This window comes from Halyomorpha halys, unplaced genomic scaffold (assembly GCF_000696795.3).
Source record: "Halyomorpha halys isolate HHAL.00 unplaced genomic scaffold, Hhal_1.1 Scaffold91.1, whole genome shotgun sequence".
Taxonomy (NCBI): Eukaryota; Metazoa; Arthropoda; class Insecta; order Hemiptera; family Pentatomidae; genus Halyomorpha; species Halyomorpha halys.
In genome coordinates, this window is record NW_027110755.1 from 74,219 (window position 1) to 89,196 (window position 14,978).

General features: G+C 29.0%; 1 protein-coding gene across 2 annotated transcripts in view; it reads left to right on the top strand.

Moving 5' to 3' along the window:
* jub (LIM domain-containing protein jub) overlaps nt 1-13,992 on the top strand; it is a 58,240-nt gene extending 44,248 nt beyond the window's left edge. The window contains exons 6-8 of one of the 2 annotated variants that reach the window (XM_014415012.2): nt 3,477-3,528; nt 4,706-4,774; nt 7,912-13,992. In XM_014415012.2, coding sequence (XP_014270498.1) covers nt 3,477-3,528; nt 4,706-4,774; nt 7,912-8,040 — 250 coding nt within the window. In that variant the 3' untranslated portion in view covers nt 8,041-13,992. The remainder of the gene's footprint in view (nt 1-3,476; nt 3,529-4,705; nt 4,775-7,911) is intronic. The other variant, XM_014415013.2, reaches the window with a different exon arrangement.
* Nucleotides 13,993-14,978: the final 986 nt, after the last annotated feature.

Genomic DNA, 14,978 nt, shown 5'->3' on the forward strand with positions numbered 1-14,978 from the left:
GAAATACCCTTGGATTCTTAATTAGTTGGAGATCTCGTAAAAAAACTATCTGGCAAGCGGTGATGCCGTTGGCCTGTTTTTGAGTAAATAGGCTGTTGTTCTTAAAAGTTCCAGTCCTGGTGATATTTAATGCAAAAACTACCATTTCAGTTGAAAATGGTTTTAACTAAGGGTACATGAACGTCAAACACCACATGGGACAACAGTTACAGGCCTACTGGTGTATTAGCATGTGCTAAACAACTAACAGTCAAACTCGGTCAACATAATCTTCTTGACTTTAAACAATAAAAGTAATTCTTATTATTTGATTATATCTAGATTTACCACAATAAACTTAAAAAATAGGTTTTATACCAAATCTAATGAAACCAACCAATCTACAATAAATAAAAAAATTAAGACAAATGAACGACATTAACATTTTCATTAGTATTCCTTAAATTGACCTGATTGTTTATCCTCTTTTATCCATTCTTCTTGATGTGATTCATTCTTTTACCATGCCTATTTCATTTGCTTTTGTGCAGTTGACATATCTTTTTTACTATTTTGAAGCAAAATAACCGAATAGATAAAGAAATTATTGAATAGGATAATATGTAGTGTTTTATATTATATTTTTATTTTTAAAATGGTTCAAATATTAGTCACAATTTATTTTAAATTTTTTTATTGGAAGATTAACTATTATAATATAAATCTTGTAGCCACTAGGAGGATGAACCTAACTTTTATTTGATAACGTACATTTTTATGCCTACAAATCTTACAAGCTTATCACACACTCTTGTCAAGATATTAAAAATTGATTAAGCATAACATTTCTGAATGAAATGATTAACTGATGACAATAAAATAAAATTCTAATTCAAAATTAAAACCTATATTTGAACAATGAACAATTACTTAAAAGTAAACTTCAGTATCAGGTGTAAATCACTTAACAAAGAATCAAAAACATTAAGAACAAATAACGATTCAACGAATAGCTAATGTTCAACTAGCTACTGTCCTAAAGTTTAGAGATGAGCACAGGGATGCTGTCAGCCTATTTAACACAATCTATGTCTTTCTTGAGTTTCAGGAAGTCTGTCTTAATTGTTCGAAATCAATTTTTCTGTGCCCATAACCGATTTCTTTGTCTTTGTAATACACTTCATATTAAGTTATTATCTATCAAACATCCTAAAATTGTATAGTACATATCTGAACTGGCTAACAATTGCTATCCAACCTCTATTGATGAATGGTATATTGTATGTCTGAAATTATGAATTGTTCCATTTTCATCAAGCATTTATGTAAACTTTTTTAGATAAAATCCACCTCTATTTTTCCTCTAGGTCCGTTTTTTATTCCTCCTTAGTAAAAATATTGGAGCCTTTTGTTATAAGGTTATGGGTTCATTTTGGATTTCTTTGGTAAAATAGTTCCCCCCCCCCCACCATTAAAACTGTTTTACCCAATTTATTCAAATCATTTTTTTCTCATTCCTAATGATTATGTACATTATCACATTCTCTTGAGTTATATCTTGTGATTCAGAATATACTCTGGTTGATAATTAAGTTATGATTTTTATTTGTATTAATTTTAATATTTGAGTGCATAAATAGTAAATCATTATATTACATAAATATTCTTTTGCTTTGAAGTTGCAAGCTTCAATTAATATTACTGAAAGTTAAGAAATACTAGATAATCTGTTTTTATTCAGTTAAGAGAAAGTAGAATTGTGTTCATTTCTCCATCAAAATTGGGTGTCTTATGCCCCTTTTCTCCCCTCCCCACTCCCCATAAGCCCTATCAGTGTTGATTGTTCAAATTTTGATGGATAAATGTGTTCTTCTTTAGAGTTGTCTTCTTGAGCCAATTAATCTGTATAGATGTATTTGCAATAATTTGAGGGTCTTATTCAAACCTCATTGTCTTTCTCTGTATTTATTCATTTTATAACAGTTATTATGTCTCCCCATTTAATTAAATTAATAGATCTTTTCAATTATATATATTTTGATCTATCTGTTCACTTTATTAGTTTATTTAATAATTTATTACTCTTTTATTTTTCCATTAACTCTACCTTTGTATCTTTTTATTGTAGCCTAGATGAAGATCTATAATGTAGGGAGAAACGTTGGCAGAAAATAAATAAATAGTTATTACTATTTTTCTTATTGAAATTTAGGTAGAATCTTAATTTCCTCTTTTTCATTAGAAATTCATGTGAAGTGCCATTTTGAGTTGTAAGAACAAGAATGACTTCAGACAGATTAGGTTTAACATTTTTAAAGTAAAAGATGCTAAGCAAAAGAGGGTAGTTCTATGAAGAAAAAAAATGCAGGTTTACTTGACTTTCTATCTGGTTCTTCCATTGTCATAGGGATCCATATTCTACCATACTTCTGTTTCAACACTCTGATTTTCACTGTCATTTTTTCATTTTAGTGAAGTGGGGTGTAAGGTTACTTTTTACAGCCAGCAATATACCAGAAGTCCCAAAGTTGCTACAAGCAGTTAATATTTTCAGTGGAGGCAGCAACTTCAAACTTTAACTTATAATAAGTAAAGCAGTATATGAACAAGCTACATGATATATTCTTGTTAAAATGAGGAATTTTTATGTCATCAAAAGTAAATGTTTTAAGTAAATAGTTCAAAGTAAGTTCCCCCAAAATATCCTACTTTGCCCTAATTTGGGAATGGGAGTGCTCCATCTATGGTTCAATTTTTGGCTTAGTAGTCTGCAGACTTCTATATTTTGAAAATCACTGACTGTGACTACCTTGATTCCAATTAATAGATTAACCTTTAAGAAATATTCCTATCTGAAGTTTTAGTGAAAAACATTACTGATACATAATTAAAAGAAACAAACCCTTCAATCAATGATGATAAGCTATAATTTGTAAAAAAATTATTTTTAGTAATCTGGACTTGAAAATCAATACCCCATAAAACATGTGAAGAGTTTAGATAATAAATAGAAAAACTCAAGAACAATAATTTGCCAACACTTATAGCAATCAATTTAGTAGGCTCAATTTCATTTATAGGTAAAATTTTGATTTTTTTTTTTTCAATTGTTGAAAATATGAATGAAAATAATTTCAACTTATTGTTTACTGCATGAAAACTGGAATTAAATCTTACTGCTATGCTGTAACATCTTCATATTTCTATAAAAGTACTATTTTATTTGAGATATTTACCTATTTGTATCTCTAAAAAAGTTATTTAATCTGTTAATTTTGAGAACAAATTCATATATTTTTTTTATAACATATATAATGTAACAATCACTCTATAAGTTGATCAATATATACTCTGTTTCTGATTAATGATTGTATCAAACTGCTTAGCACTCTATAACACTCAATTTGCAACAAGTAATAGATGTATTATTAATATTAGTTATATATTGGATCAAGGTTTGATTTAGTACACTAACATGGGATGGTGGTCTTTTCCAGAATGTTTGCTCCAAAGTGCGCAGCCTGTGGTAAAGGCATCACACCAGTTGAGGTAGATAACCCTTCATTAACACAATCTTTTCTTCTTTATTCTTTTTTAATTTTGTAATTATTGATAATTGATAGTAAATTTGTTCAAAGTGTTGATCATAATTTTTTATGTAAAATTTAAATTATTATGCCATAATTAAGTAGTATGTGTAAGTATAATAATGAGTAGGATATGTAAGCATAATAGATGCAATAATTTTAAATTAAATACAATAGAAATGATATTATTTTCAAAATAGATATGTACTCAACAACATGGGTCAGAGGATGTAATTTATATTAGTTAGACTCTCTAGGAGGGTTCCCTGAACCTAATGAGGTGTTGTATAAATAAGTGGTTGTTGTCATCTTCAAGGGCCCCTTGTTTTTCATTTTGTTAAAACTTAAGGATTATATAGGATTCATTATAACAAAATCATAGAAATTGCTGAGTTTTAAGAAAATATCTTTATTGGTATATGGTATGGTATGGTGTCATGTAGAAAGTCAAATCACTATCCATAACATTAACATTGTAAATTAACACCGATCTTAATGGAATTTTGTTTTGATCTGTGAAAAAAAAAAAAATTCTGGGATGTTACAAAATAACAGCAATGTTTAACTTTTTTTCTCCCATGAGTTGTATTACTACATTTTTCACTCATCTCTCAGTTTAATTCATTCTTTAAGTTCACATTTAAATAAATTATCCTTTAAGTTCATATGAAATGTGGCACCATTAATGCTTGCAATATTCTTTTTAAAATTACATAATTGCACTATTTTTAGGTTATTCTCAAAATGCATCTATTCTTTTCAAAAGATATTTGTTTGTTATTTTAGTTAGCTGTGTTCAATGAATACCTTTTTATTTAGCTTCAGTTTTATTGTCTTGAGATATTTAACTGGGTGACAAATTTATCTTAATTTAATATTGGATTATTAGTTTAATTATCATATCTTTGAACTTCAAATTGAATTGAATTCATTAGGAAAAGATTTTAATGTTTTCTAAAATTTGATTAGATTTTAGTTGCTATAATAATGTTAATTGAGCTTTTCTACAAATTAATAGTATCACAACCAATTAGGTATAAAAATTTAAGATCAAATTCACTATGCACTTTGAACAAAAATTTTTATAATGTATAAGATTAGCATATTCCAAGCAATAATAGTTACATATTTTTTTTTAGGGTACTGAAGAGACAGTTAGAGTAGTTTCCATGGATAAAGACTTCCATGTTGATTGCTATATTTGTGAGGTAAATCTAATCATTATTCTTATGTTAGTTTTAACGTTCATAATTTCATTTTTTGTTGGTTGATATAATTCTTACTCATAGCTAAAAACTAATCCTGCCCTCTATAACCGATGTAGGTTCTACAGTACTATTTCTTTAGCAGCTTACATGCAAGTAGTTGATTTGGCCAAAATCATGCTCAATTGCTAGGTTTCCTACCCAATTAAGCGTACCCACTTTGTTAAGGCTGGGTGTACCCCAGAAGGGTTTCCGAACCCACAGCTTAATTAACAGAATAAATAATTATCTGCACAACCAGATTCAAACCAGGGCCTGGGAGATTGCACACCGTGTCTTACTTACTGTGATACCCCATTTCCCACAGAAGTAACTATATTATATATCAAGATCGCAATACTTCTCCTTTTATATATTCATTACTTTTGGCTGAAGGAAATGAATTTATGATGATAAGGTTTACCTACCTCGTTAACATGTTTTATGGAACAACTACTGGCTTCCTTTTCTTCTTGGGAGATCTGTTTAACTGCAATTAGTTTTCTAAATGGTATAGAGACTGGTTAAGGCTGGAAAGCAGTATTTTTCTGATGAGAGAATTCTTCACAGACTTTCTCATAATTTCAGTTCCTTTGCACCTACCACAAAGTTAATCAATTTTTTCTGGGTCAATATAGCATGAGAGGAACAGATCTTCTAAGGTTCTTGGATCTAAATTAAGAAGTGACCGTACCAACTTGGTGAAATCCCACTTTTCCAGAATTCCAAGAATTTCTAAGGATGTAGAAACTCCTAAAAATCAGGCTTTGCTAATACTCGTATTATATGATTGAATTCTCAAATTAAAAACTAGAAAAATAGAATAAGAAATTGGATTAGTTCCAAGTGGTCAGCAATGGGTTGAAATGGTACTCTTGTATACAGCTTCATTTTGCAAACTGGCTTTTATTTTGAAGTGGCTTAGAATATTTAAGACTTGTTTAGTAATTTGCCAAATTAGGAAAGCCAGCAATTTTATTTAGGGTACTCATTAGTGAAATGTCTCTTGTTTTGATATGACAGTATTAGAGCTTCTAATAACAGAGCTAATTCTTAAGAAGGAATGATAATAAGCCTGAAATACTACTCAGAGCATTACTTAGCAATGAAGTTTAGAATTTATTAAAGCAGTAATAGTTAATCAATATTGTAACTATATATGTTTGACGACCAGTCCATAGTGATCCATCACCAATCCACAAAGCTAACTATCATAATAGGAAAAGATTGAATCAAGGATGAATTTCATTCAAAACTGGAAAAAAGTAAGAAACAATGAAAAGTAATGTATTATGTTAATATGTCCTAATTCAGGATACTTCAAATGCATACTTAGTTATGATTTATCTAGTAATGTTAGAAGTTTTGAAATTGGTGTTGAGGGAGAGTCTATCTAGTAATTAGTTTTGATTTATTACTGCCAAGCCCATCATCATGGGGGATGATGGTAGCAGCAAGGTAACGCGCCTGTCTGCCAACCCAAAGGTTACAAGATCGAGTCCCTGGCCCTAACCGGGATTTATTCAAGCATATAATTATACAATACTCACTCACAACCTCCCTCGGGGCATTTGTGAGACCCATTAGCTAATGGGTGGCACTCACAAAAATAGGCTTAGGAGTGACAAATCAACCCTATGAAAACCATGTAGACGCGCAATGTATTTCCTACGTACATTGAACGAGGCCTTGAACCTCTATGGTCTGTCACCCAAATAATAATTATTACATCATCACAGACTGTACCACCTTTGATGCATTACGGGCCAGATTGCTGAGGGAAACTGGACTTTACGCCTCACAGAGAATGACTTCCCTCAGGTAGTATGCAAAGAAAACAATTATTAGACCAAGCTACTTCAATCTTCGTCAAAGAAGAAGACCAGCCCCTGAAATGCCTATGGACGGAAGATGCGGAGAAGATTGAACCTTAAGACTGATAACTAATGAAACCTGTACATGAATCATTAAAATTGTAAATTGATTTATTAGTGGTAGTTTGATGATGGATATGTAACATCGAACTGCTGCTGCACACATGTATTCCTTATAAGGCAGGGGAAGGTGGAAATAAATAGATAAAAAATAAGCAATTTTGATTTGTAATGGTCAATTGACCAGGTGGGAAGAAGTGCCATCTCAGGTTTATTTATGAGTGAAATAAGCATTTTCACAAGGAGTTGAGACTTCGCCTTAGTAACATCAAGTAAGGAACAGCACTGGTTCAAATCTGCCCGGCGATGATTGAATTTTGTTTTGTGGAGATCCTATGGAATGAAAACTTGAACCTCTTATTCTGGTTAGAATAGGTTGATTATCTGTTGATGACCCCTTACATGTCAGAAATGACCAGGAAGGAGGTAACAAAATAAAATAAACATTTGCTGCAAATTATTAATTTGTTTATATTTTATTTATTGTATATGTGTTATAGTTTCTTTATTTTTGGTATATTTCTCTAGATCTTTTTTGTTGATATTGATTATTGTTCAGTTTATACGGTTTATTATGTGTTATTTCAGCTTGATAATGGTCCATAGAATAAAATAAGTTATTCAAAAATTTAAAACTACTGGAAGAAAATATATTTTTATTCTTTCTACTTTGGTTCCTATAACATCAAAAGGTTATAATATAAGAATTAGTGTGGGAGCATATTTGTTGTGCATTTGGTCACCAGATGTAACCCTTTACAGTTAGTTACAGTTGTGAAGATCTTAACTGAGTTTTTTCTTTTGTTTTCTCAATTCCAGCTTTAATAGTTTCATATTTTTAATATAAATTCATGTCCTACACTCAAAATGATTGCAGGTTGAAGTTTGTTGGATGCAATCTGGTTGAAATTTATTGCATCTGTAATTTTACATTTCTAGAAGGAAAAAAAGCAATTTGTGAAAATAATTATCCATACTCTTCGTGAACAATGTAATACTCAAATGCCTTAAGAACTTTTAAGCTCTTTTTTCAGGGGAAGAATTAAGTCAAGTTCTCATTGCATTGAGCTAGCTAAATAATAACTGGGAACAGCTCATAGAAGGCCTTTTGATTGTAGATTAAAGTACAAGTTGAATGTTGAATTTTAAAAAATGTGATGATTACAGGAATGTGGCATGCAGCTGACTGATGAACCTGACAAAAGGTGTTACCCCCTCAATGGACATCTTATGTGTCGGGCTTGTCACCTCCAGCACCTACAGCCGTCATCTCGACTACAGCCTTCGATGCACTAACTCCACTTATTGATATGATTCTGCATTTATTTATTTATATCTTTGTATATTTTTTGCGGCATTATGTATATTTATAGAGATTAGTTTTATTGGAGACTGCTTGCTTCCTCTATTCTGTGAAAATTATAAAAGACATATTTTGCTGAATCTGAAATTGTAATTCAGTTTTAGTGGTTTACTTTTTATAAATATTATTATTTTTTTGGAAACTATTTACTATTTTAAACATAGTTTTTTTAGATGTAAGTTAGGTACTTGACATAACATTTAAAATTTAAGTTTAACTGATGTGATAACTTATAATTTATAAAGATTATTTAAATTTGTAAGGAACTGAGAGGTTGATGTAATAATTATGTGCTTTCAAATTATATTGGTGGTTTAAATTTCCATTACAATTAACTTTTCAACTTGAAAAATTAAACCATCCTAGCAATAAGATATTCATTGAGTGCTAAAAGAAATATTTTCCATAGTTTTTCAGAATTCTATATTAGATGTTTATATATTATTCTGTGACTTTTTTGCTGCTGTTTACTTATCAATTGATTAAAAATATTCCAATAGTTATGATATTTTCTTTTTTTAATAATTCTCAATGATTTTGGAACTTTGGAAAACATATCTTTTAGAAAAAAAAATTTATTTAGCATATTTTAATGTTGTTGTGACCACTACATGAATATTTAGTATTTCCTTATTTTTAGGCTCAAGTTACCTTAGTGTTTGGCTTTTCTTGAAATAAAACTGAACAGTTGATTTCTTGGGTTCTGTTATTTTTCTAATTTAGCAGGCATCAAGTTTTCTTATTTGAATGATCATATGAACAACTTCATTATTTCTTTATACTATTGAAACACCTTGCTTTCCATATTTGTTTTAGGAAACAGACAATATTTTACTGGTAACTCCGATACCTATTCATAAAATTTTGAATGGTTTTCTTTTTTTTCAAGTTCACGTATGTTGAAAAATGAATAAAACTTAATTATATTTATCAAAGATGATAAAACATTTTCAGAATTGAATAAATAGTTATACTTTTAACTTACTATTCCAGAAGTACTGAACAGTAATTTAGCATTCCTTAAAAATCTACAATATTTTTTTCTCTTAAATTTTTTATCAGGAATATTTAACTTTTCTTAACTTATTCTTCCATTCCTCAAACTGCTAGAGTTTCTATTTTTCCTAAACTTCTGTTCAAAATAACAATCCATTTATCTGTTCTTTAAAACTAGAAGCTGCATGGGTGAGTAAAAGTTCTGCAATTCTTGATGCTTAGGTTAACTTGCAGTTTGATTCTTGGTTTAAATTTTGCACCCTTGGATACAGTGAAATAAAAATATGTGAAAATACTGCATCATGTATTATCTCCCATTTATTAAGTATAAATTAATTTATATAATTAAACAATTGGCTTTTTTATGTCATCAAAAGTTGTAATTTAATAATAGGTTATCTGGCATAATATTCTTATCAAATATTGTGTTTTATATACTATAATAATAATCTATTATTAGTTTTTTCATTAGAAAAACAAAACAATAATTGACTAAAATTATGAAAAATTTTTAATGAATACCTAAGAAAATTGTTTTTTTAACCAAATTACTTAACTTTGTATGAGGAGAAGATGGTTGGGGGTGCGGTCAAAATATAACATAAATTAGTGGAAATAACCACACCCCCCAACCATCTTCTTCTCATATAATTTATCCATGGGCAACTATCTCTTATGATTACTTAACTTTGTGATGTACTTATTAAAGTTAGTTAATTTGAATATTTTTTTTTTTACATTACTCTGAATAATATTAAAAACTTGCTAATTTCCACTTTTTAGTCCAATTGAAACTAATCATGGTTTTGAGTGAACACAAAAAGTTGTGAACATTAGAATTTTTGAGTAAACATTATTGTAGTTATATTGCCATTTAAAAAGCTTCAGTTTTATATGAAGTTTCAACATTTTTATGAAATATTTTGTTGCGGACGAGGTCTTGTTAGGTAATGGCAAGAATTTAATGATAAATATAGTGGATCTGGTTATGATATTTACTTAGAATATAAACTTAATGGAGAAGTCTAAAACAAGTTCATCTAGTAATGACTATTATTGGAAAGTAAAATCACTTTATTTATAAACTATATTTATTTCTGTTAAGATGAACTGCGGTAATTTTATCCCAAAAATGCTTAAGGTAATTTTAATCCTCATTTACAGGACAGTAATTGTTGTAATACTTACCCTCTTTTTTCCATAATTTAGAGGAGCTAATGTGAATTAAAATGCTAAGCAATTTTCCAATGACATTGCTTCTCTGATTATTTTTTTTTTCAAAAACATCCCCCATCCTACACATTTTCCTCATCATTGAGGCTAATTTGTAAATAGCATTTAGTTTTCATAATATTCTGAGCATTTCTTAGGGGAGTAAATGTGAAAAAAAAGGACAGAAAAAATAGAACAGATTGGTAATGTTTTTAATCAAGATGTTATAATATATCTTATTTTGTAATAGTATTTATTATATTACAAATTTGATTAGTGACATCACTACCAAAATAAAAAATATCTATGGAGCACATATGTACTTATTGGTTGGTACACCTTTCTAAAACTAAGGAGCTTTTTTGTACCAATGTAAAAGAAAAAACATTGAAAAATAATTTATAGTATCTATTATAAAGTTAGAGTGAAATATTTAAGTTGTTTAGATGTTTACACGCTTGTCTGCAATGCAGTACATAAAAGGGCTTCCCACTCTTAAGCTAAATGGAAACATTATTCTTAAAAACAACTGAAGCTAGACTGTAAGGGGAATAGTTTCCACTTCTGCCCTTGATAGCAGTTGAGAACTCCACAGAAAACAGTTTCATGGCTTCAGATACTACTGGTGCCATTACTTGAATCATTTCACGTTTGCTCCAGTTCACACTATTGATTTTATCAATTCAAAACCATTTGAATTCATATATATTCCAAAGCTGATAGATATTTAATCATGAAGTTTTTTATTGTTATTATTTTATATTTACTAAAATAGATACCTGTTTCCTATTAATTTTCTTTGTTTCTCTCAATAAGAAATCACATTAAGCCTGCCCTTGTCTCCAATCAATTCTGTATTATTTATTACCAATGATGTACTGGGATTAGCTTTGCTCTACTTAGTAAAAGTTAAATTTATGGTAGTTGAATAATTATTATTGGCATTAATAATTCATGAAAAGAAATGTTATCAAATAAAATAAGAAACTAGATGATTGAGGCCATGTTATATATATCAACTAATCTAAAGTTTTTTTTCCAAATTCTGGTTATTATTTGTGATAAGTTAATTATTTTTTAGTTTTAGATTATTAATATTAAGGAATAATGAAGATATCCTGAACATAAACTTGTATTCACTATATCAAATAAAACAGCTGTGTGTTAGTTGTAAGTTTTAAACTTTAATCCATTCCTCGATAATTTTTTAGTAATATAGAATTTTTAAAAATTATAATCTTGAGGACTCTTCTTGTAATCTTAAAAATTAAGAACCATAACTTTATTTGATTATTTATTCTGTCATTCTTATGATGTATTTATTCCATAATTTTGCTCTAAGAAGCCTAAATATGATTCATAAAAGGTTTGATGTTATAGTAAGGGTTCAACTTCCTTCATTTGGAATGGAATTAAATATTTGATTTCATGAAAATATTGCACGGCTAACTAATGCAAAAAAGAAGTTTAATGCTTGAGATATGTTAAATTCAAATAACTATTGTATTTAATTATATTTACTGATACTATGGACTCTCACTAATCCATACCACCATAAACAAAAAAAATGGAAAATTCAATTTGAATTGTTACAGTACAGTTGGTGTTTGATTGACATTCACTAGTCATGGTTAACTTCCATTGAATAATATAGTGTAAGTTGAACAGTCAAATTAAAAAACACACTTAACCTTTGTATTTAATGATGGGATCCCTAATGACCCCACATGCTCTTTTTCTATTAAAAACTTATGAAAAAAATTCCTCAATTTTCAAGTCGCTTAACAACTTTTTACACAAAACTTTCTTGAACTGTATGAATAAGTTTCCATTAAATTTACAGGGACACCACATTACCCAGTTTATTTTTCCCAAATAATAAGGTGGTTGAGGTCCCTCTGGGATTCCATGGAATTATTTATATTCACTATGACTGTTTGCATTACTGGGACTTTAACACTTTATACATATAGAAACTTAACACTTTATGGAATGTTGTGGAAAAATAAAATCTTTATTCCCCCTTCTGGAGTAATTCTTTACTACCTTCCTGAAAGCTACTGTATTTTTGACTTTCACGATTCATCCTGAAGTTAATTAGTTTCATGTGCAACACATATAAATAAATGTGTTGCATTACTTTTCAGTATGGAATACAGAGCTGAAATAGAGAAAGATGGTCCACAAAAGAAACCCATAAAAATTGCTTATTAGAACAAAACAAAGGGAGCAATTGATACACTTCACAAAATGGTCAGAAAATATGCTCGCAAAAGAGAAACCAGCAGATGGCAATTGGTATTGTTTATATTCTGGATTGATATAAGAAACAAACAAAAAATGGAATGGTTGGGAAAACATTCACCATGAATAGAAACGAAGTTACTTAAAAAAAAAACATTTCTACTTACTCTAAATAAAATTATATGTTAAATGTTGATAAAAGAATTAATAACATAAGTAAGAAATGTAAAAATTATATTGGGCCCCTAAAAGAACCCCCACAGTATTATGTGTTTGTTTCAGACCATGGTAATGAAGGTTAACCAGTGAAAATTAAGACTTCTCAGTGAAAGTAAACCTCGTATTTGTGCGAACCTCCTCTGAAAAGTATTCCCCTTGAAGGAGAGAACTGAGTGTAAGTAGACATCTGTGACCCAAAAAAACAATACACTTATCATATTGAGAAATAGGGGCTCTTAATTACTCTGACATCTGAACTTTCCCTACTTCATTGCAGGTAAGGTTGATCTTCAGTTTTTCAATTTGACCATTTAACTTACAATAAGTTGCTCAGAGTGTCAACTATTACTGGTAAATGTTAACCTTTTTTGTAGCGTCAACAATCATTGTACATTATAAATACATTTAACAAAACTTACACCTGTTAGGGCTTACAAAATCTTGTTAAAAATACTCAGAGGCCTTGAAAGAGATGATTTTGACTTTCAAACGAATTAAAATTTTGGACTATTTCTCAAGAAAAACATTTCCTATTTCCTAATTATGATAATCTTTAGTAAAAACATTTGTATTATACAAATGTTGTTTATAATTAACCTTTTTTCCCTGTTTCGTTATCTGAACTCCCCTTGGTTTTAATTAGTTTGGATCAGTGAGAGTCTACTGTACTTGATTATAAAATTGTCTAAAGAGAAATGTGTACTAGTTATGAATTTTTAATTGAAAAATATGGTAGAGGAACATGATTTTGTTATTTAAAATTATTGTCTATCCAATGTTAATAAAACCTTTATGGAAAAGCAATTTTTCTTATTATATCAGTTTAGTTACAAATCAGATGGATTCATGGTAATAGTTCTCTTTATTTATTTATAAATTACTGAGTTTGCTTATTAAATAAGTAAATAAAGCTCTTTAATGATACATTATAATATTATAACATTAACTTTTATTACGAGAACTTTTATTTATTAATATTCAGTATGTTTTACAGAAATGATATTAGAAATTGCTTTAACATACTCAATTATAAAAACTTAGCACTGTCAGCAATAAACAAGAGCTTGTTATAATTTTCTTTCAGAGGTTTTTTTCTTTAAATAAACTGATTCATTTATAGATAGATGATTTCAATGTTATATTCACTAATGGTATTTTGTGATACCATAGTTTAATATTTGTGATATTTCCTTCTATTATATTATTTGATCATGTTTCTGTTTATTAAATTCTGTTTTTAATTACACCTCTTATAATTATTCTCTCAAAAATAATATACTTAAGAAATGCTGGTATTAATTCTGTATTAGTCTACTCAGCATAGGCTGATAGTATCGCCAAATTATAAGTATACTTACATACAAAAATATTCTCCCAACCATCAACAGTATATTTTCAAGAGTTTAAAAACTAATCTAAATATTTGTTATTTAATTATTATTAATTTAAAGTTAATTTGTTGACCAACTGCTCTTAGACTGAAAATTATGGACAGTCGTCAAGACTTGAGAAAAAGATAAACTGATTCCATGGATAAGTTCAAGAAAGTGAGAAATAAAAAAGTTTGAAGTTGATAGCTGTTGAAAATAAAATCTTTGAGCTTTTGGGTTAAGGTTCTACAATGCTTTATCTTTTTCTACATGGAATGCTCCTTCCACATTCTTTCATGAAGCTCTTGATTTTATAACTAAATAAAACTTACACCTTTCTTCCCTTTCTTGTTTAGAAGATCAGATCAACTTCAGGAATATAGTTAGCTGCCCATGTGAGTTCACGATTCTCTCACTTCCGGTACCCTAAAGGAATCATGTCTGCAGCTTGTTTCCTTTCAGTGATTCTGTTTATCTTTTTATCTCAGGATTAGCATTACAAAGAACCAATAAAAATGTCATTGTATCAGGAAAAAAGTGCATTACTTTAAGCATAATATCCTTACATACATACACAATGCTGAAATATTTTTTATTCACATTATGTCAAAACACCACTCTTAGAAATTCAACATTATCTTACTTAATCTTCACCTATTCCATAAAGCCATGTTTTCTTCCAGATATAATAAATACCAAACTCCTCTTCTATTTTTATTTTATGAGCAGTATTTTCAATATTGTTACTAGGGCCTACAATATTCCTAATACAAATATTAATGATCTAACTTTCTAATGAGAAATACAGAGAATAGTTATTTTCACATTTC